Here is a 23,720-nt window from a genome sequence, read left to right as displayed (position 1 = left end):
GTTGTAACAAATGTACCACACTAAAGAAAGGTGTTAATGGGGAAGAGCGTGGGAGGGGGTGGGGGGGATAAAAATTGGAATGCCCTGTATTTTCAATGTAAAATTTATATAATCTAAAGCTTATTTAAAAATAAAATAAAAATAAAAAGAATTATGCAGTATAATGCTTTTTAAATGTCCAAGTGCTTGGACTTTTTCTTTAAATTTTTATAATTGATTAACTTTTAGATTTATTTCATTGTCGTTAGTCATTATGACCTTAGGGAGGTATGTGTGTGTTGTAATATAGTATCAGTTTTTGAAATTATTTTATAGATGCTTGAAGATAAGAGTATATTCTCTGTAAGGTACAGAGTCTATTAATATGTTAAAATCTTCTATACCTTTATATATTTTTTGCTTACTTGTGCTCTGAGAGACTGATAGCAATATTTAAAATCTGGGAAGCAGACTTGGCCCAATGGATAGGGCGTCCACCTACCACATGGGAGGTCCATGTTTCAAACCCCAGGCCTTCTTGACCCCTGTGGAGCTGGCCCATGCACAGTGCTGATACACACAAGGAGTGCCCTGCCACACACGGGTGTCCCTGTGTAGGGGAGCCCCATGCACAAGGAGTGCGCCCCGTAAGAAGAGCTGCAAAGCGCGAAAGAAAGTGCAGCCTGCCCAAGAATGGCGCCGCACACGCGGAGAGCTGACACAACAAGATGATGCAACGAAAAGAAACACAGATTCCTGGTGCTGCTGATAAGGATAGAAGTGGTCATAGAAGAACAAACACAGCAAATGGACACAGAGAGCAGACAACTGGGGGAGGGAAGGGGAGAGAAATTTAAAAAAAAATTTTTTTAAATCCCTTACCACAGTTGTATTTGTTAATTTCTTAGACCTTAATTTTTGCCTTTCATATTTTGCTTTTTAAAATTTATTACATGTAGTTCATTAATATTTTATCTTCAAAAACCTTATATTTTTTATCAATATAATATAATTTTCTTATGTTTGATGCTTTTTATGTATGTATTTTTAAAGATTTATTCATATCCCCCAACCCCCGTTACCTGCTCTCCATGTCCATTTGCTGTGTGTCTTCTGTGACCTCTTCTATCCTTAGCAGCAGCACCAGGAATCTGTGTTTCTTTTTGTTGTGTCATCTTGTTGCGTCAGCTCTCCATGTGTGCAGCGCCATTCCTGGGCAGGCTGCACTTTCTTTTGTATTGGGCGGTTCTCCTTATGGGGCGCACTCCTTGCACATGGGGCTCCCCTATGTGGGGGACACCCCTGCGTGGCACAGCACTCCTTGCACGCATCAGCACCACACATGGGCCAGCTCCACACGGGTCAAGGAGGCCCAGGGATTGAACCGCGGACCTCCCATGTGGTAGGCCGACACTCTATCAGTTGAGCCAAATCCACTTCTCTGATGCTTTTTATATTGAATTGTACTATTTTGTCCAGTATGTCACTCTTGCTTTCATTCTGCATTTGCCAAATATTAACGTGGTCTACCCTTTTGACCTTTTTTTTTTTAAACAAATCAATTTTATTTTATACTTATTTATTCACTGTTTGTTTGTTTTGAGGTACCAGGACTGTCCTTTTGACTTTTTAGTCGTCTTTTGGGGTGTGTTTTTGTTGGATTTTTGCTTCTTGACTCAATATAAAATTCTTTATCCATTAATGGGTGAGTTTAACCTATTAAATTAATGACAAGAACATATTAGCATATTAGGTGTTCATAACACCTAGATGAAGATGACGGTGATTGATAATAATTCGTCTCTATTTTGTAACTTACACATCTTCCTTTTCAATAATTATTTTTTTTAAATAGCTTTTTGTTGTTTTTTTGAGGTACCGGAGTTAAGGACCGTGTAAGTGGGAAGCCAGTGCTCATCCACTGAGTCATGTTAGCTATATTAGCCACATTAGTTCCCCTAGTTGTTTTTTTCTGCTTGCTTGCTTGTTTGTTTGACGGACCCAGAACCTCTTGAAGCAGGCGCTCAACTAGTTGAGCCACATCTGCTCTTTTAAAGATTGATTGATTGATTGATTGATTGATTGATTCCCCTCCCCTGTGCCGTTCTTTTTTGTGCTTGCTGTCTACTCTGTGTCCATTGACTGTGTGTTCTTCTGTCTGCTTTTCTTCTCTTTAGGCGGGACCAGGAACCAATCCTCAGACCTTCTGGAATGGGAGAGAGACATTCAATCCCTTGTGCCACCTCAGCTCCCTGTTCTGCTATGTCTCTTATTGTCTCTCCTCTGTGTCTCTTTTTCTTGTGTCATCTTGCTGTGCCAGCTCTCCTTGTGTGTGGGCCAGCACTCTGAGTGGGCCAGCTCTCCACTTGGGCCAGCTTGCCTTCACCAGGAGGCCCCAGGAATCAAACCCTAGTTGCTTGAGCCACATCTGCTTTCCCTCCCAGGGCTTTTTCTGTCTCAGCCCTTCCTGTGTCTGTCTTCAAATCCAAGGTATAATGTACTACTTATATTATAGAAACTGAAGTGATGGGGAAGGCTGTGGTGGGTATGTTAGCACTAACCCCTACTAACTTCAGGAGAAAGCTGTTTTGGTGAAAGTAGACTCACATGTTAGGGCTTAGTTGGAAATCTGTTACCTTCCTGACTTTAAGTTCTTTTTCAAGCACCATTCCTGCTTTTTGGTAGGATAGTTGTCTTTGGGTCCTATAGTTCTTTGCACAGCAGTCTTAGTTTCTAATGTTGCTATAACTTTGACTTTATTCCAGTATTTTAAGTATATCAATGAAAAGCTGAGGTGGGAGTGAAAATAGAGGTGAAAAAACATATTAGGTAGTCTCCATTTTAACCCCAGCTTGGAGAGAAAAGTGTAGAAGATAGCCTCTAGTAAAAAAGGAGGAGTTGAAGATTTTTCACTAAAGGAATTGCAGTTTCTCAGGGAAATAACACTGAAGATTAGCCAAGGTTTAAAATAGTCATAAAGTCCCTAGATCTGGAAAGTAGATCACCCTTATTTTCTAGATGACAACATGGAGGCTAAGAAAGATTTAAGAGACTCCAAGGTCACAGACTTAGAAAAAAAAATAAAACAACAACAACAGTATGGAACTCACAGTGGTATAGTTCGCTTTTTATTCTGTATAGTTATGGTTTGTTTGATTTTTCTCACACACACAAAAATTAAACTGAAGTTTATAATAAGCAAAAGAAAAGGCGTATATTATTTTCTCTGTCACTTTAGCTACATTCCCCATCTTTCTCAGTTATCTCACCTCAAAGTAAATAATGCATAAAAAGCGTGGTTCTAAACCTTGGCTGGATATTAGAATCATTTGGGGAGCTTTTGAACATTCAAAGTTCAGGCTGCAGTGCAAACCTGGTGGGATCCAGGCATTATTCTTTTTCAAAGTTTCCCAAAAAAGCTGTAATGTATAGTCAAGGTTGAGAACCAGTGAAGTTCTTTCAAACCAGCTATTTATTTGCTTTCAGATGTTCTGACTTGAGTCATTTTGGAGTAGCTAAAACAGTTCTAATTAGTGAGCATTGGCCTGAAATAGACTGGATCAGCCTCATTTTATTTCTCCTAATAATGCACTGTGTATATTTGGAGTAGTCACCCTGGTAAGAAGAAAGCTTGGTATATGGGCAAAAAAGCACAACCCTTGGGGTTAGAATACCAGGACGTAGTCTTGATCCTGCCATAGTCTTAGTCTATAACTTCAGTCAAGTCACAAAACCACTATCTAGGTTTCAGTTTTTCTATCTGTGAAAGAGTGGGGGAATTGTTGCTCTAGCCTATGAATTTCCTATAAAGTAGAAGTTAGATTTAAAGACTTGTTTAGACCCAGGTAAGGTATTTTCGATACCAATATATCATAAGTTATGCTTCGTACTTCAGATTCCTTCACATCAGGAGGGATAAATGAAAGGTCTCGCTATCATTGTTGATCACTAGGTTAAAACTGGTTACTGTCTGATTGCTCCATTGTAAAGGTACTTACTCATTTTTCTCTTTGCAATTAGGAATAATCCTTTGACATTGTGGGAATCCCCTGTTCCCAACAACTTTCATAAAATGATTTTAGTGGCCTTTTTTCATCCTTGCCTAAATAATTTATTTAATTGGAGTTTGCACTGTGATGATGATTCTTTTTTTTTCTTTGTTTCTTTGTTGATGATTCTTTAATTCTGTTGTTTCATAACTAGAATTCTTCTATGAAGAACTTTCCTTTTCTACTGAGAATGAATCCTTCTAAAAAGACAGAGTAAATTAAATGACTAAGTTCTTTCACTTTAATTATCAGTTTTCACAGTCATCTCCAATGGTGACAAAAATGATAAGCTTTTTTTTTAACTCTCTCTGTCTAGTTTTTAATATGGCTCCTTTGATTCTTGTTTATTCTTTTTTTTAAAAGATTTATTTTTATTTATTTCTCTCCCCTCCCCTCCCCCCAGTTGTCTGTTCTCTGTATCCATTTGCTGCGTGTTCTTTTTTATCCGCTTCTGTTGTTGTCAGCAGCACCGGAATCTGTGTCTCTTTTTGTTGTGTCATCTTGTGTCAGCTCTCCGTGTGTGCGGCACCATTCCTGGGCAAGTTGCACTTTTTTCTTTCACGCTGGGCGGCTCTCCTTACGGGGCGCACTCCTTGCGCGTGGGGCTCCCCTATGTGGGAGACACCCCTGCGTGGCAGGGCACTCCTTGTGCACATCAGCACTGCACATGGGCCAGCTCCACATGGATCAAGGAGGCCTGGGGTTTGAACCATGGACTTCCCATTTGGTAGATGGATGCCCTAACCACTGGGCCAAGTCTGCTTCCTGATTCTTGGTATTATCAATTTTAGTCATTTTTTTAATACTCAAATTTGGCCAGTAATACCTTTGTTCTTGTGACTCCTTAAACTGACGTCCTTTGACTGAGACCTGCTTCCCAGAAGTCAAAGTGCTTTCTTACATTCTGGTACAACATGATTTTTAAAATTCACCTTGAAGATAACCATTTTTATTGCTTTATTGTTTAGTAGTGCCTTAGTGTACTTTATGCAAATACTAGCACATTTTTATATATTTTTATTTTTTTTAATGTTTTTCTCCCCTTTTCCACAAAAAGCATACTAGCATACTTAATGTACACAGTGTTTTACTCTGATTTTTTTTGTCTCAATAATATATCTTGGAGATCATTCCGTATGAGTTCGTAGAGAACATCCTCATCCTCATGCTTTTTTTTTTTATAAAGACTAATTATTTATTTATTTATTTCCCCTTCCTCCTCCCCACCCCCAGTTGTCTGCTCTCTGTGTCCATTTGCTGTGTGTTCTTCTGTGACCACTTCTGTCCTTACCAGCGGCACCGGGAATCTGTGTTTCTTTTTGTTGTGTCATCTTGCTGTGTCAGCTCTCTGTGTGTGCAGCACACACCTGGACAGGCTGCATTTTCTTTCGCGCTGGGTGGCTCTTCTTACAGGGCGCACTCCTTGCATGTGGGGCTCCCCTACGCGGGGACACCCCTGCATGGCACAGCACTCCTTGCACGCATCAGCACTGCACATGGGCCAGCTCCACATGGGTCAAGGAGGCCCGGGGTTTGAACCACAGACCTCCCATGTGGTAGGCAGACGCCCTATCCACTGGGCCATCCTAATTCTTTTTTAGTTGCATTTTATTTTTATGGATGTATGTAATATACTCAATCCCGAATGATAGACATCTTCGTAATTTCCTGTCTTTCGTTATTTCAAATAGTCTGCAGTGAAAAATGTTGTACATACATCTTTTATTTAAACTTTATTTTGTACATTTAATAATTGAAAATATAAACAATTAAAAAGAAAACAAAGTTGAATGAGATATATCAGCTTGTATGGGGCAGGTATATCTATAGGATCATTATCCAGAAGTGGGAATGCTGAATTAATGGTATATGCAATTATAACCGCCAGCAATGACCAAAGAGTGGCTGTTTTGCCACAGCCTTAAAAGACAGTATAGTATCAAAATTTTGGATGTTTGCCAATCTGATGAGTAAAAAAAGTTTTTCCTTCTTTTGGATAAGGTTTAACATCTTTTCATATGTTTAAGTGTCATTTGTATTTTTTCTGAATTTTCTAATTATATCCTATGTCCATTTTAAACATAATTTGTCCAAATTGATGGTCTTTTTATTTTACTTATCTATATACACAAATAAATATACGCAAATAAATACACACAGGTAAATGTAACTATACATATTTCTTTATAATGTATTTATATATAGGGAGACTTGCTCTTTGAGAGTGTGTATGTATGTGTATATATATGTGTGTGTGAGTATGTGTGTGTGTGTGTGTGTATATATGTTTTGTTTTTTTTTTTAAAAGATTTATTTATTTATTTAATTTCCCCCTCTCCCCTGGTTGTCTGTTTTTGGTGTCTGTTTGCTGCGTCTTGGTTCTTTGTCCGCTTCTGTTGTCGTCAGCGGCACGGGAAGTGTGGGTGGCGCCATTCCTGGGCAGGCTGCACTTTCTTTTCACGCTGGGCGGCTTTCCTCACGGGCGCACTCCTTGCGCGTGGGGCTTCCCCACGCAGGGGACACCCTTGCGTGGCACGGCACTCCTTGCGCGCATCAGCACTGCGCATGGCCAGCTCCACACGGGTCAAGGAGGCCCGGGGTTTGAACCGCGGACCTCCCATATGGTAGACGGAAGCCCTAACCACTGGGCCAAAGTCCGTTTCCCATATGTATTTTTTTTTAATAGAAGTTTTCAGGAATTGAGCCCAGGACCTCATACATGGGAAGCAGGAGCTCAGCCACTGAGCTGCATCCGGTGAGAGTTGGTTTTATCGTTTGGTTGTTTTCTTTTGGGGAGGTACTGGGGATCTGCTTCCCTGAGTACATATTTTTTTTTTCTTACTTTGTCATGTGTTTTTATTTATTTTTTGCTTATAGTGTTTTTGCCTTGCAGAATTCTTTGATTTTTATGTAGTTGAATTTACTCATCTTTTTCTTTTATGGCTTTAGAGTTATAATTAGGAAAACCTTTCCCACTCCATGGTTAAAAAATATTTCTTCTGTGCTTTGTTCTCATACTTTCAGGGTTTCACTTTTATGCTTACATTTTTGAGTCATTTGGAGTTATGTTAGTATACAATGTGAAGTATATATCTAATTTTTTTTTTTGAGATACTGGGGCTGGGGATTGTACCCCAGGACCTCATGTAGGAAGTTGGCTCTCAACCACTGAGCCACATCCGTTCTCCTGAGTTGGATTTTTTGTTTGTTTGCTTGTTTGTTTTTTTGTTTTTAGGAGGCACTAGGAGCCAAACCTGGGACCACCTGTTTGGGAATCAGGTGTTCAACTGCTTAATCCACATCAGCTCCCCCAATTTTATTTTTTTCCAGGATGACTATCTAGTTGTACAATGTAGTGAAAAATCCATTTTTTCTACACCTTTATGGTATGGTAAAATTTCATATTCATTTTGGTCAATATTTGGAATTTCTGGCTCTCATCTATTCATGTGCCACTAACACACAGTTTTACTTATTCAGGCTTTATAATATATTTTGATATCTTACAGGACCTGTCCCTTTTATTGCTCTTATTTTTTCAGAGTTTTCCTTACTATTCTTGTCAATTTTTTCCATGTGAATGTTAGATTTGGCTTGTCTATTTAAATTAGCCTTTTTATTGTGATTGTTGAATTATAAATTAAGGCTAATTTACATTTATGGATCTTTTTATCAAATAATTCAGGTATGTTATGCCATTTATTCAGGTACTTTTTGTATTTTTGTCCTTCACAGTGTGTTTGTTTGTTTGTTTTTTCTTTTTTTAAGGTTTATTTTTTATTTATTTCTCTCCCTCCCCCCCGCCCAGTTATCTGCTCTCTGTGTCCAATCACTGTGTATTCTTCTGGTAACTGCTTCTGTCTTTATCAGCGGCCCCGGGAATCTGTTGTGTCATCTTGTGTGGCATCTTGTTGTGTCAGCTCTCCGTGTGTGCAGCGCCGTTCTTGGGCAGGCTGCACTTTCTTTTGTGCTAGGCAGCTCTCCTTATGGGGCACACTCTGTGTGCGTGGGGCTCCCCTACGTGGGGGACATCCCTGCGTGGCACGGCACTCCTTGTGCGCATCAGCACTGCACATGGGCCAGCTCCACACGGGTCAAGGAAGCCTGGAGTTTGAACCACGGACCTCCCATGTGGTAGGCGGATGACCTAACCACTGGGCCAAGTCTGCTTCCCTTTCATAGTGTTTTTAAATGTTCTTCTGTAGATGTATCTGTATTTCTTTTTAGCCAATAACTAAATTTTTTTTATTGCTATTATAAATGAGATCTTTTTTCCACCTTCTGGTGATAGATTGTATATATAATAAAAGCTATTTTCTGTATATTAATTTTGTACCTTGTTACTTTGCTTAATTTTCTTATTTTTGTTTTCAGTTGATTTTCTAAGATTTTCAAGAGTATAATTTTGTCCCCTGCAAACAATGATAGTAGTGATAGTTTTACTTCCTTTCTAATTTTTATAACCTTTATTTCTCTTGTTTAGATTCACTAACTTTATACCTCTCATACAGTGCTTATTAATAGTTCATAGGTTTCTTTTTCTTTCTTTCAAGTATAGTGGCAAATGCCTCTAATCTTTCCCCGTTAAATAAGCTGCTGACTTTTAGGTGGAGAAGATATATTTTTTTATGTTGAGGAAGTATTCATACATTCCTATTTATTTTTGAGTTTTTGTTTTTTAATCAAGACAGGTTGTTGAGTTTTAGCAAATGACTTTTTACTATCTGTAGAGGTTATCATGTGACTTTCCCTCTTATTTTCCTAATACAGAACTTCCTTGCATCCTAAAACAAATTCCACTTTGTCATGATGCTTTATTATTTTAATGTACTGTTGAATTTTATTTGAAATTTGATTTAGAATCTTGCATCAATGTAAGAGATTAGTCTGTAGCTTTCTGTCTGCAGTTTGGTATCAACTTTTGGTATTTGTATTATATGCACTTCTTGAAAATATTGCAAAGTTTTCTTTCTTTTTGTATGCTCTGGAACATTAGACTTATCACATGTTCTTTAAAGGATTTATAGTATTTTCCATAAAATCTGCACTTGGTGCTTTTGGGGACATTAGCATATTTACCTAGATATGAGCAAATAGTCTGTTGTGAGCCTTTGTTTCTGTGACTATTTCCTTCTTATTTCAATTATTTTATATATTTGGACATTCTTCTTTTTACTTAGATTAGTAATTTAGCTTTTGTTTTTTTTCTTCCTAATATGTCAACTTTTAGGTTTATTTATTTATGCTGTTTTTCTACTTATGGATTGATTTCTGCTTTTATCTGTATCAGTTCCTTCATTTTGCTTTCTTTCCATTCACTTCAGTGGTTTTTTTTTACTTAATCTTTTGAGGCAGACGTTTAACTCACTTGTTTTCATTCTTTTTTTCCTAATATAGATATTTATGACTGTGAATTCTCTTTATTTATTTATTTATTTCCCCCCCCCCTCAGTTGTCTGTTTTCTGTGTCCATTTGCTGTGTGTTCTTCTGTGACCGCTTATATCCTTATCAGCAGCACCAGGAATCTGTGTTTCTTTTTAGTAGAATCATCTTGTTGTGTCAGCTCTCTCTGTGTGCGGTATCATTCTTGGGCAGGCTGCACTTTCTTTCACGCTGGGCGGCTCTCCTTCCGGGGTGCACTCCTTGCATGTGGGGTTCCCCTATGCGGGGGACACCCCTGTGTGACACGGCACTCCTTGCGCGCATCAGCACTGCGCGTGGGCCAGCTCCACACGGGTCAAGGAGACCCTGGGTTTGAACCGCGGACCTCCCATGTGATAGGCGGATGCCCTATCCATTGGACCAAGTCCACTTCCCTGTGAATTCCCTTTTTACCAGTTTAGCTGCATTCATTTGTTCTGATAATGTAGTATTTTTCTTATTGTTGTTTTCTAGAAATTATGCAATTTTGGTATGTATTTCTTTTTATATTTTTAACTTTTTAAATTTTTAATTGCCTTTTTTTAAAGATACATAGATCACAAAAAATACTACATTAAAAAAATATGAGGGAAGCGGACTTGGCCCAGTGGTTAGGGTGTCTGTCTACCACATGGGAGGTCCTCCGTTCAAACCCCGGGCCTCCTTGACCCGTGTGGAGCTGGCCCATGCACAGGGCTGATGCGTGCAAGGAGTGCCGTGCCATGCAGGGGTGTCCCGCGTAGGGGAGCCCCACGCCAAGGAGTGCGCCCTGTAAGGAGAGCCGCCCAGCGCAAAAGTTCAGCCTTCCCGGGAATGGCACCGCACACACGGAGAGCTGTCAAAACAAGATGAGGCAGCAAAAAGAAATACAGATTCCCGTGCCACTGACAACAACAGAAGCGGACAAAGGAAAACATGCAGCAAATAGACACAGAGAACAGACAACTGGGGTGGGGGGGGGAGGGAAGGGGAGAGAAAGAAAGAAATAAATCTTAAAAAAAAGTACGAGGTTCCCATATACCTCCCACCCCACCCCATGCCTCCCTCATCAACCTCTTTCTGGAGTGATGAAAGAGGTTGCATTTCTTTTTTAAACCCGAGTCCAAAAGTTTTGTTGTTGTTTTAAGGTTTATTTATTTATTTATTTCTCTTCCCTTTCTCCCCACCCTGGTTGTCTGTTCTCTGTGTCTATTTGCTGCGTCTTCTTTGTCTGCTCCTGTTGTTGTCAGCGGCACAGGAATCTGTGTTTCTTTTTGCTGCGTCATCTTGTTGTGTCATTTCTCTGTTGGGTGGCGCCATTCCTAGGCAGGCTGCACTTTCTTTGGCACTGGGCGGCTCTCCTTACAGGGCACACTCCTTGCGCGTGGGGCTCCCCCACGCGAGGACACCCCGGCGTGGCAGGGCACTCCTTGCACACATCAGCACTGCGCATGGGCCTTCTCCACACGGGTCAAGGAGGCCCGGGGTTTTTTGTGGTTTTTTTTAAAGATTTATTTATTTCTCTCCCCTTACTGCCCCCCCCAACCCGCTTGTCTGTTCTCTGTGTCTATTTGCTGTGTTTTCTTTGTCTGCTTCTCTTGTTGTCACGGCACAGGAATCTGTGTTTCTTTTTGTTGCGTCATCTTGTGTCAGGTCTCTGTGTGTGTGGCACCATTCTTGGGCAGGCTGCACTTTCTTTCATGCTGGGCTGCTCTCCTTACCGGGTGCACTCCTTGCGCGTGGTGCTCCCCTACGTGGCAGGGCAGCCCTTGCACGCAAGCGCATCAGCGCTGCGCATGGCCAGCTCCACACGGGTCAAGGAGGCTCGGGGTTTGAACCGCGGACATCCCATGTGGTAGACGTCGCCCTAACCCCTGGGTTAAGTCCGCATCCCTGTTGTTGTTTTAAGGTAGAAAGGTCTTTGTTTCTTGATTTTATTTTAAATTTCTAATTTCAGTTCACTGTCATTCAGAGTATGTTGACTGTCCTATTTCTACATTTTGTGTTTATTGAGATTTTCTTTATGGCCTAATGTGGTTAATTTTTATTAATATTCTATGGAGACTTTTAAAAAAAGGCTTTATCTTGAATTAAAATAATCAAGGGATAGTTTTTTCTCTAATAATTATTTATTAACACTAACACACATATCCATTTCAAAATTTAAGATTACAAAATCTGTATTTGGCAATAATGTGAAATTGTAACACCCAAGTTGAAGATAATATAAGGGGTTGAATGGGACTTCATAGTTTTTGAATGTAATGTTTTTTTAAAAAATGAATAAAAAATTTAAAAAAAAAAGATAATATAGACTGATACTATCTTAAGTGGGAATTTTTTTCTGAATGCATGCCAAAAGTATGTATTTTCCATATGTAATTTCTGTGTTAACATTAAAGATACTTTAAAACTTAAACTGAAAATGTAATGAGAAATATGTGTAGATGTTATAGATAAAATAGGAAAAACAAATATATAATTCATGAAGTTTAAAAATTAATTTCAAAATTCTGTTAGAAGTGGGTCTTGTATTTAGTGTGTATAAAATATTTTAGTTTGGGTCCAAGTACCTGCAAATAGTGTGACATGTTATTAATAAATTTTAATTTAGAAATTTAGAAATGAAGTTACAGGGAAGTTTCTAAAGCTTTGGCTCCCAGTTTCATGATTCTTAAATGAAGTGGAATAAGACCCTGATTTTGCTTCTGTTCTCTTTAAATACTTGCTCTGATAGGTGGTTTAATATCTCAGAAAAAAAGTAGTCTTCGTAAATTTAATGAAAACTCTATCTTTTACAGTTCTCTAAAGATGCCTAAATTGACTTGATAACTTGTGCTATTTGCATTGACTTTTGAATTCTATTACAGGGACAGGCCACTTTTATAATAACTATATAATATTCTGACTTTCTTTTTCTTTTTTTTAATTTTAGAATTTTGATATAGCTGCTATCCTGAAATACAGGCCCTGAAAATGCCTACTTGTTTGGACTTAGAAGATGACCTGGATAAATGATAAAAATTAAGAAAGATATTTTGGTGAGTTGAAATAAATATATACTGCAAATTGCCAGTTCAACACATCTCTTGTTTTGATGTCGTTTGGATTGAGACAGGCTAAAACCCCAGCATAAATTTGATTGTCTTCATCTCGAACCTTGTATTTTTCTCCCCTTTAGCCTCTCTGTTGTTCCCTAATAACAGATCTTGACAGTCCTCTTCCAAAGGCTCTGTTGTAGGTTTATGCCGACACAGGGACTCTTTAGAAATGCTTTGTGAGCCCACATAAGAAAATATTACTATCAGAATATTTATTGTGTAGTCCACCTATCTCTCCTCTTCTTGTTGAATCTTCTCCTCCTCTTTTTGTTGAATTCCTCTCATGTCTAATATTATGGGAGAAGCTTGGTGGATCAGGATAAGATCTGTGCTAGAGATTAGGAGGTAATGAATGATGTTGTCAAGAGTGAGAGACAGGTAGGGAAGCAAACACTGTAGAGCTGGTTTACCTTTCATCCTATCAAGCAGCAACTCCTATTCAAATCTTTTTCTTACTGGCAGAGACTGCTGCCCTCTACTTAGGGAAACTCATCTTGGGTGCTCAATTAATGTTTTAAAGAATTAAAGAAACATAAGAAAGAATATACTGAGAAAATAATGGTGTTTGTTTGGTCTTTTTTTTTCCTTTATTATAGAAGTTGTGGGTTTACAGAACAAGCATGCATAAAATACAGGTTTCCCATATACTACCCCACCACCAATACCTCGTATTGGTGTGGAAAATTTGTTATAGTTATTGATAGCACTTTTATAATTGTAATAATTGTACTATTAATTATAAAGTCCAGGGAAGTAGACTTGGCTCAATGGATAGAGTGTTCGCCTACCACATGGGAGGTCCAAGGTTCAAATCCAGGGCCTCCTGACTCATGTGGTGACCTGGCCCATGCGCAGTGCTGATGCTTGCAAGGAATGCCATGCCATGTAGGGGAGCCCCATGTGCAAGGAGTGCACCCCATAAGGAGAGCCACCCCACATGAAAAAAGTGCAGGCTGCCCAGGAGTAGCACCACACACGGAGAGCTGATACAGTGAGATGATGCAACAAAAAGAGACAGTTTCCCAGTGCCACTGACAAGAATACAAGCGGACAAAGAAGAACACACATATGGGGGGGGGCAATAAATAATAAATCTTGAAAATAAATAAATAAATAACGTCCATAGTTTAATTTAGGGTTCACTGTGTAGTATAGTTACATGGATTTTTTAAAAAATTTTATTCTGTTACCATATATGCAATCTACCATTAATTGCATGCAGGTATATTTCAGTGATGTTAATTGTATTCACAGTGTTGTGCTACCATCACCACCATCCATTACCAAAACATTGCCATTATTCTAAATAGGAACCCTGTAAGTTTTAAGCCTTAGCTTCCTAGCCCCTGTCCCTTCCCTGTCCCCTGATAAACCTGTATTCTAGATGTTGACACTATGAGCTTGCTTAATTCTAATTGTTCTACTCAGTGAGATCATGCAATATTTGACCTTTGTATCTGCCTTATTTCACTCAGCGTGATGTTTTCAAAGTTCATTCATGTTGTCTCATGTATCAGGACTTCATTCCCTTTTATGGCTGAATAATATTCCATTGTATGTATATACCCCATTTTATTTATTCATTCATCTGTTGATGGATACTTGGGTTGCTTCAATCTGTCAAGCGTGAATAATACCACTTTGAACATGGGAGTGCAAATATCTGTTCAAGCTCCTACTTTTAACTCTTTTGGGTATATACTTAGTAGTGGGATTGCCAAGTCATATGGTAGTTCCATACTTAGCTTTCTGAGGAACTGCTAAACTGTCTTCCACAGTGACTGCACCATTTTACATTGCCACCAGCAATGAATAAGTGTTCCTATTTTTCTGCATCCCCTCCAACACTTACTTTCCCTTTTATTGAGGTACCGGGGGCTGGGGATTGAATCCAGGACCTCATATATGGGAAGCCAGCACTCAACCACTGAACACCATCAGCTTCCCTGGGTTGGTTTTATCGTTTGTTTTGCTTGTTGTTTGTTTTTATTTTCTCAGGAGGCTCTGTGAAACAAACTCTGGACCTCCCATATGGGAGGTAGGCACTCAACTGCTTGAGTCACATCTGTTCCCCTCATTTTTTTAATAGCAGCCATTCTAATGGGTGTGAAATGATAGCTAATGGTGGTTTTGATTTGTATTTCCCTGAGGACTAATGATGTTGAGCATCTTTTAATGTGCTTTCTGGACATTTTTATATCTTCTTTGGAGAAATGGCTGTTCAGGTCTTTTGCCTTTTTTAAATTGGGTTGTTTGTCTTTTTGTTGTTAAGTTGAAGGATTTCTTTATGTATTTTGGAAATTAATCCTTTACCAGATGTGTGGTTTCCAAGTATTTTCTCTCATTGTGTAGGCTGTTGCATTAGTCAGGGCTCTCTAGGGAAAACAGAATTAACAGGAGATATCTAAGAGATTTTATGAGTCTTTCATGTGACTGTGGGGATGCACAAGTCTAGGTTCCGCTGCAAACCAGGGGCTCTGATGAAATTCCAGTGTAGGTCCTTGATGAGGTTCCCAGAGACAATGACTGTCTAAAGAATAGCTGGGAAATTCTCTCTGAATGCTGAAATCACCTCCCCTTTTAAGGAATTCATCTGATTGGATAAAGCATCACTCATTGTTGACAGCAGTCTCCCTGACTGATGTAAATGTAATTAGCTATCTATGCAGTAAAGTCACTGATGACTAAAGTCCATAAATGTTCTTTTATTACAATTAGCCCAGTGCTTGCTTGACCAAACAACTAGGCACAATTACCTGGCCCAGTTGACACATTAGCCTAACCATCACAATTGTCTTTTTACTTATATGGTTAAATCCTATGAGGCACAAGAGTTTTCTGTTTGTTTTTTTAGATTTTTTAAAAAAATTTATTTCTCTCCTTTTCTGCGCCCCACCCCTCCCAGTTGTCTGCTCTCTGTGTCCATTCACTGTGTGTTCTTCTGTGTTCGCTTGTATTCCTGTCAGTGGCACCCGGACTCTGTGTCTCATTTTGTTGCGTCATCTTTCTCTGTCAGCTCTCCGTGTGTGCAGCACCATTTCTGGGCAGGCTGCACTTTTTTCACACTGGGCAGCTCTCCTTATGGAGCGCATTCCTTGAGCGTGGGGCTCCCCTACGTGGGGGACACCCCTGCGTGGCACGGCACTCCTTACACGCATCAACACTGCACGTGGGCCAGCTCATCACATGGGTCAGGAGGCCCAGGGTTTGAACCTTGGACCTCCCATGTGGTAGGCAGACACCCTATCCGTTGAGTCAAATCCGTTTCCCTATTTTTGCTTTTAATGTTTTTTTCTTTCTGCTCATCCTGACTCATTTCAAGTGTCTTATCTTTGAATTCAGTAATTCTTCTGCCAGCTCCAATCTGCTCTTGAAATCCTCCTGGGAATTTTCATTTTAGTTATTGTGGTCTTCAAGTCCAGTAGTTGGTGGTTTGGTTCCTTTTTAAAACTTCTTTATCTTTACTTAGATTCTCATATTGTTCACTCATTGTTTTCCAATAACCTTTAGTTCTTTATCTGTGCTTTCTTTCATCTCTTTGAACATTTTTAAGATCATTTTTGTTTTTTTTTTTATCCCCCCCTTGTGGCTTTTTGCATGCTGTCTGCTCTCTGTGTCCATTCGCTGTGCATTCTTCTGTGTCTGTATTTATTTATTTTGTTTCTCCTCCCCCCTTGTGGCTTGCTTGCTGTCTGCTCTCTTGTGTCTTTTGTGTTTTTTTTCGTCTCCCTTTTTTGTTGCATCACCTTGCTGAGTCAGCTCTGCAGCACTTGAGGGCAGAGCGGAGCTCCGCAGTGTGCCGGTGAGCCTGCCTTCATAAGGAGGCCCCAGGACGCAAACCTAGGGCCTCCCATATGATTAGACAGGAGCCCAACTGATTGAGCCACAGCCACTTCCCTAAGATCATTTTTTAAAAGCTTTGCTTAGTATATCCACATTCTCAACTTCTCCCTTGATGTTTACTGTAATTTTATCCTCTTCCTTTGGATGGGCCATCATTTCCTGTTTCTTTGTCTTGTACTTTTATGTACAAGAGAGGTGCTTCTGTTTCCATGCAATTTTTGCATAATGCAAATGCTGAAAATTAATGTATTCCTTCACTTTTGGTTTAAGTATATGACATTCAAAGCTAATGGAGGAAATAGTGTGATGTTTAACATGCTCATTCTTTGATTGGCAGCATAAATGAAAATAGCAGAAAATGTGACTTGTTTAGATCCAGAAGTTTTTTAAAAAAGTAATTTAGTTCTGTCCTGGCTCCTGGCCATAGTTTTTATGCCTCCATGAACATATGTTAACTGCTTGTTTTCTTTTTATAAAAGTATTTAAATTTTTTTTTCTTTTCGGAGTCATTATTTTCAATTACACCATTATAAGTAACCTTTTTTTTTTAAAGATTTATTTTATTTATTTCTCCCTACTCCTTTGTTTTTCACCTCTTCATCTACCTTGTTTTCTTTAGGAGGTACCGGGAGGTACCTAGACCTCTGGTATGGGAGAGAGGTGCCTAATCACTTGAGCCACCTCCACTCCCTGCATTTGTTGTGTCTCTCACTATGTTTTTCCACCACGTCCCTTGTTGGGTCAGCTCACAGTACCTGCCCATCGCATCAGCTTGCTGTCTTCTTTCAGAGGCACCGGGGACCTCTGCTCCCTGCTTTGTTGGGTCTCTCGTTATGTTTTTTCTTCTTATGTCTCTTGTGTCAGCTTGCTGTGCCTACCTGTCTTGCCAGCTGTCTTCTTTAGGAGGCACCAGGATCTGAACCACTGATCTCCCATGCAGTAGGTGGGAGCCCAGTTACCTGAGCCACATCCACTTCCCACTAGTAACCTTTTAAAAGTTGTTTAAAATAGGCTTTATGGAAGACTTTAGGGTTTTAAGTAGTCCTCCAGATGGCTTTAGTCAGATTAAGTTGTACTTTTTAGGTTCAGATAAAGAGGAGGATTTCAGAAACTATTGACTCCTCTGAAGTTTTGGTCAGCACAGGAATATGGGGGAAGCATTGGATCTCCTTGCTCTGGGATAAGCCATGGGTTACATAAATTGATTGTCAGAAAGTACTTGTTTGGACCTTTTGGCCATCACTGCCAACACAGTCTGGACTGTGCTTGGGTGTTGTGTCGGAAAACAGGGCCTTAGCTAAATTTATCCAGTGCCATAGATCTGTTCCTTCATATATGCAGTGCAGTACAGGAAGAACAGTCCTCATGACTGAGTCCTCCATTTGCTGATGACTCACACAGTGCTAGAGAAATGGGACATTACTCTCTTGCAGAAGCATTGCTATAAAGTCCATGACTTTAGTGCTGCTGTAGAGAAGTTGGAGGACTTCATCAACAACATGAATAGTGTCTTGGAGTCCTGGTATTTTGAGATGAAGGAATCAGGAAGATGGCAGTGGAATATCCGCATATACACTGGTGAATCTTGCAACAACATCACTTTCCAAAATGACATTGTATTTTCCAGAGAATTAACTGAGTCTGTTTAGAAAGTTTTTGTTTGTTTGTTTATGTTTAGAAAGATTTTGGAACTGACTTTTTACTTAGAAACTGGCTTTGCCTCTTTCACAAACATTTTGAGACTGTTTAATCAACTTCAAGGCCAGAAGAAGAGGAAAAAGGAAGCTGAACACATGCTACACAAGTTTGTACAAAACAAATGGCTGATTGAGAAACAAGGGGAATTCACCCTGCCTTGCTGGGCCATCTTGGAAATGCATCAGTTCATTTAGGAGACCTACTCCAGTGCTATAAAGATCTGTAACATCTGCCACAGCCTCATGATCCAGGGTCAAAGCTGCAAAACATGTGAGATTTGAATGTACTTACCACAAATGGCCAAGTAATTCCAGTCTAATTTTGAATTGGTCTGCCACCACTGTAACATCTATTGGTCCCATGAGGTAAAGAAATCTTGGACCCTGAGAAGAGGGAGTCTGGTATCTCCAGACTGAATAATAAGTCTTTCAACCCAGGCAACACTAACTGATGTGTATTGCTGAAGGGCTTGCTTGCCTTGCAGTAGAAGGACCAACTGCAAGAAAGGAAATCTTTGTTTTCCTTGAACAAGACTCACCCTCCTTGTTCTTTATGTTCTCTTATTCAAGGTTTGGAATAAAACTCTACTGAAGAAACGCAAAGTACCCGTTCGGTTTTCAGAAAGTTAAATATATAATTGCCATATAACTTGGCAATCCCACTTCTAGGTATATACCCAAAATAATTGAAAACAGGGACTCAAGCAGCTATTTGTATATCATTGTTCATAGCAGCATTATTCACCATAAGCAAAAGGTAGAAGCAACCCAAGTGTCCATTGACAGATGAATGGATAAGCAAAATGTGGCATATACATACATATGTAGAGTATTATATACCTACAAAAAGGAATGTTGCTCTGATACATGCTACAACATGAATGAACCTTGAAGACTTCATGTTGAGTGAAATCAGACACAGAAGGACAAGTACTATATGATTTCACTTATGTAAAATACTTAGAATAAGCAAATACTTAGAGACTGAAAGTAGATTACAGGTTGCCAGGGTCTGGGAGTGGGTGAGATAGAGAGAAATGAGGAGTTAATACTTAATGGGTACAGAATTTCTGTTTGGGGTCATGAAAAAGTTTTGGTAATGGATAGTAGTGAAGGCAGCACAATATTGTGATTGTAATTAAGGCCACTGAATTGTACACTTTTAAGTAGTTAAAATGGGAAATTTTGATATAAAATATATAAATCTACCAAAGAGCTGCTGATACAGAGTACCAAAAATGTGTGGGTTTTAATAAAGAATATTTATTTGGTGTTAAAGCTTACAGATCCTGGGGACCAAATGTGGCTCAATCAGTTGAGAGCCTGCTTCCCAGGGTTCAATTCCCGGTGCCTCCTAAAAACAAAAACAACAAACAAAACAAACAAAGATAAAAACAACTCAGGAGAGCCAGTGTGGCTCAGTGGCTGAGCACTGGCTTACCATATACAAGATCCCGGTTCAATCCCCAGCCCCCATACCTAAAAACAAACAAACAAACAAAAATCTTACAGTTCCAAGGCTGAGAAAAGAGGTGCTTTCTCACCAAAGTCAACTGCCACATGTTGAAGCAAGATGATGGGCAATCTCTGCCTGGTCTCTCCTTCCCCTTGGGCTTCTTTTACATGGCTCAACTGCTCTGGTTTCTTTCAGATTTCAACTATAAGCCGTCAGGCAAATGGCTCATCTCTCCCAGGATCCTCAGCTGTTTTAGCCTTCTCCTTTCTGTCTCATGGCAGAATCAAAAATAGCGAGCCTCCTTTCCTGTGTCTGTCTCAGTCAGTCTTTCCATTTATATCAGACACAGCAAGGGGTCAGAGACCCAACCTGAATTCTGCATTAAGTGACATGGCCCAGTCAAAAACCCTAAAGCTCTCTTATCAAGTAATCTAATCAAAGGACCTCTCAGCTGAATTTAATACAATCAAAGGTTATCACACCCAGAGAAATAGATTCTTTTACAAACAGTCTTTCTCTTTTTGGAATTCATAAAATAGTCTCAAAATGTCACAATATATATTACCACAGTAAAGTTTTTCTTTTAAATACATGTTGTTTATTTTCTTTTTATTGTCCCTTGTTCTCTCCTACCAATATTCTAGGCTTACAAAAAGGTGTAGTGTATAACAAAATAAAGGGAACTTTATTTAAGGCTGGTTATTTTATATTTCTGGTATCTTTAAGAACTTTATAGAATAGCTTTATTAAAATAGTTTATTATTAATTTTGATAGTACTTATTACTTGGCAAATATTAATAGATTACAATTTTCACATAACTATATATTATATATTACTGAATGTATAAATATGCATTGTAATGCTCTTTTGTATCTTTTCTTCTTTTCAAAGGTTTTCTTATTTTCCACTTGGCATATGCTTCTGGAATTATATTCACCATGGTTTTGGATGACCTCCCAAACTTAGAAGACATCTATACTTCCTTGTGTTCATCAACAGTGGAAGACTCAGAGATGGATTTTGACTCTGGACTTGAAGATGATGACACAAAAAGTGATAGTATTTTGGAGGATTCCACAATCTTTGTGGCCTTTAAAGGAAATATAGATGATAAAGACTTCAAATGGAAATTGGATATGATATTGGAGAATGTGCCCAATTTGTTACACATGGGTAATTTGCTTTACTTTTTTTCCTTATTTTTACTTTTTCTGAAGTGTTTGCCCTTCATGGTTATCTTGAGTTTTACTATAAAACTTTGCTAAACTGGGTTGAAAGGCTGATTTTAAGTGCAAAGTTTGAATTGTAGAATTTTTTAAAAAATAAAGATGTTTCTTTTAAGTCTTGGAAGAACTAAACATAAAGTATTAGTTAACATAGAAAGTCTTAATCTGCATTTTGTCAATAGTAGATGGGGTAATTCTGTGTTTTGCTCTAATAGATAGGAATAATTCTAAAGACCCAAATTAATTTATTGGTTTTAACTTTCTGGTTTTCAGTTTCTTTACTTGTAAAATAAAGGGATTATAGACTGAATCTTTAAGGCTTCTAAATGCTTAAAAAAATTTGTTACTCCATGGTTATACTTAGAGTATACTTAAAATTTATTCTCTTAAATTGTAGGTTGGAGGTCATTAACTGACATTCTGCTGAATCTACCAGCAGCCATGTGTTTGGGTTTTGACCCATTTTAGTATTTGGGTTTTTAATGTTTGAATTGAGTTGCCATTATTTTGAAATTTAGGATTTTTACATAAAAATCCAGGTTTTGTATTTTTCTTCTAAAATGGGAAGATCTGATAAAATTGAGTTCTTTCTCTCCCAAAATAGCACCTGCTAGTGAGGGGGTGGGCTCGCAGTTCCCTCCAGTTCCTGTCTGACCCCTTCACATGTTTAGATGACCTGTTCAACTCTTCTGGTGTTTTGTGAACACCAAGAGGTGTTCTCTGTTTATTCTATCACTTTATCTAATCTCTTCTTGGCATAGTACAAGGCCCACATTTTACTCTTTTATCACAAATCCTAATTTAATCAAGTGCTAATTAACTTGTTTTGGTTTTGGTTGTTTTTTCTTTGAGATTTGATGTCAGGGAGAAACTATTTTTTTTCCAAGGGCTTTTTACTGAGTTGTCAGGACTTTTTAAATTATGGATTATTTATTATAATATTAGAGAATTTTATGTGTTAAAGTTGCAGTTATCATGTTCACCATCCTAATGGCCATAATCTATGCTAGTATAAGGGCTTAACTGGGCCTGAAATTGTACATTGCTCCTAATTACCCACATTTTCATGTTGTTGTTAAGTTGTTAAATCAGTTTACTTATCGTTTTTAAATAACATACTGAAACCAGGCTTATGATGTTAATGGATTATATTCTTGCTCCAAAAAATAGTTTGTCAACTCTTCTCAAGATAAGACGTAGGTTATTAAAACTTTTGATAAAATATAACTAGGAGAACATTCGTGAAGATGGCAGAATAGGGAGCTCCAGGATTTTTCCCTCATCCAAAACTGCTTGTGGACAGACAGGATCTGTCTGAAACAACTGTTTTGGGGCTCCAGAGGCCAAGGGAGCACCATACAACCTCCAGAGAAGAGCAGGAAGAAGAGGCTGAGAATCTGTGGTAAAGAACTTGTGAGTAGCTTGCTTGGCATGGCTGCTGGTGCCCGTCCCCCTCTCTCAAGGTAGGCTGCCCTGGGGTCCAATTCCTGGCTGTTTGCTGCAGACAGAGAGGGACGTGGAAATCTTCATTCTCGAGAATGGGGACCAGGGCATGGCCAAGCACACTGTTCACAGCTTTTGATCAGTGAATTCAGATCCCTGGGGCACAGCTCTGAGCTGCAATTTTATTCTGGACAGGTACCACCACAGCCATTGTTTCAATCCTGCCCCAATAGGGATGGAGACAGTGGAGGTTTAAAGACACAGTGCCTCCTTAGAGCTACAGGAAGCAGTTTGCTGAAAAGCACCATCTGCTGGAGAGACCAGGAAAGTGCAACTTCGGGGAGTTGTCAAAATGGCTGCTGATGCTTTTGGTGGCCCTTTCCCCAGGGCCTTTCAAATCTGGTCTGTGCCACCTTCGTGGGTCCATGGCCCTGGTTTAGCTGGAAAATACTGTCTTGGGAAAGTCCTCTCAGGGTGACTCTGCTCCAAGAATTTGCTTTCAGGCAAAATCAGTTAGAGACAACAAAAGGACAGTAAAAAAATAAAAATTAAAACTATGGAGGCAAAACAAAAATAAACAGAACAGATCAAGAGAAGAAAGAGAGGGAAGGAAGCTTTCTCCTGGGGGCTATAACATTTGCACAAATAGTGTAGTCTTAAAGATTGTACTGCATATCTAGAGCAAGAATCAGATGAAGAGCTGGAAAAATCTGATCAGTTAAATACCAGCAATTCTAAATGTCTAGAATAAGTTGAACCAAGTGTCAAAGAAGAACCTTAACACAAAGCCAATCAACAATAAAACCCTAGGCAAGAGAAACTGATGTTTGAGTAAATGTATCAAGATAAGCAGATACCTAGATATCAGCAAAAAAATTAAAATCGCAACTCTTATGGAAGACATAAATATACATGTCCAAAAATAGTACACCATACTCCGAACAGAATAAATCCTAATAGATCTGCTCTAGGACACATTACTAATCAAATGTCAAATTGCAAAGGTAAAGAGAATCCTGAAAGCATCAAGAGAAAAGCAGTGTGTCACATACGAAGGAACTGCAATAAGACTAAGTGCTGATTTCTCAGCAGAAACCATGGAGGCAAGAAGGCAGTGGTATTATGTATTTAAGGTACTGAAAGAGAAAAACTGCCAGCCCAAGAATTCTTTATCTGTTAAACCTGTCCTTCAAAAATGAGGGACAGTTTAAGGTATCTACAGATAAATAGAAATTGACAGAATTTGTGAACAAGATAACTGCCCTATAAGAAGTACTAAAGGATGTTCTTCAGGCTGAAAGAACAAGACAGGAAAAATAGGCTTGGAGCAGATAATAGAAATGAGGATTATCATTAAGGGTAACTAAAAAGGTGAAAAGAGAAAGAAAAAAATTTGAGATATGATATATAAAAACCAAAAGCTAAATATTTGTCTTTATAGTAATAACAATGAATGTTAATGGATCAGACTCCCCAATCCAAAGACACACATTGACAAAATGGATAAAAAAGTGTGATCCAGT

General features: G+C 38.9%; 1 protein-coding gene and 1 pseudogene across 7 annotated transcripts in view; both read left to right on the top strand.

Annotated features, from left to right (window-relative positions):
* NCOA6 (nuclear receptor coactivator 6) overlaps nucleotides 1-23,720 on the top strand; it is a 161,467-nt gene that overhangs the window by 46,102 nt on the left and 91,645 nt on the right. For all 7 annotated transcript variants that reach the window (XM_058286959.2, XM_058286954.1, XM_058286961.2 and 4 more), the window contains exons 3-4: nucleotides 12,365-12,470; nucleotides 20,420-20,701. In XM_058286959.2, coding sequence (XP_058142942.1) covers nucleotides 20,467-20,701 — 235 coding nt within the window. In that variant the 5' untranslated portion in view covers nucleotides 12,365-12,470; nucleotides 20,420-20,466. The remainder of the gene's footprint in view (nucleotides 1-12,364; nucleotides 12,471-20,419; nucleotides 20,702-23,720) is intronic.
* Nucleotides 14,972-18,522, top strand: LOC101442291 (non-structural maintenance of chromosomes element 1 homolog pseudogene; annotated as a pseudogene).

The sequence above is a fragment of the Dasypus novemcinctus genome, chromosome 24 (assembly GCF_030445035.2).
Source record: "Dasypus novemcinctus isolate mDasNov1 chromosome 24, mDasNov1.1.hap2, whole genome shotgun sequence".
In the NCBI taxonomy this organism is placed as follows: Eukaryota; Metazoa; Chordata; class Mammalia; order Cingulata; family Dasypodidae; genus Dasypus; species Dasypus novemcinctus.
This window is presented reverse-complemented; position numbering and strand designations above follow the sequence as displayed.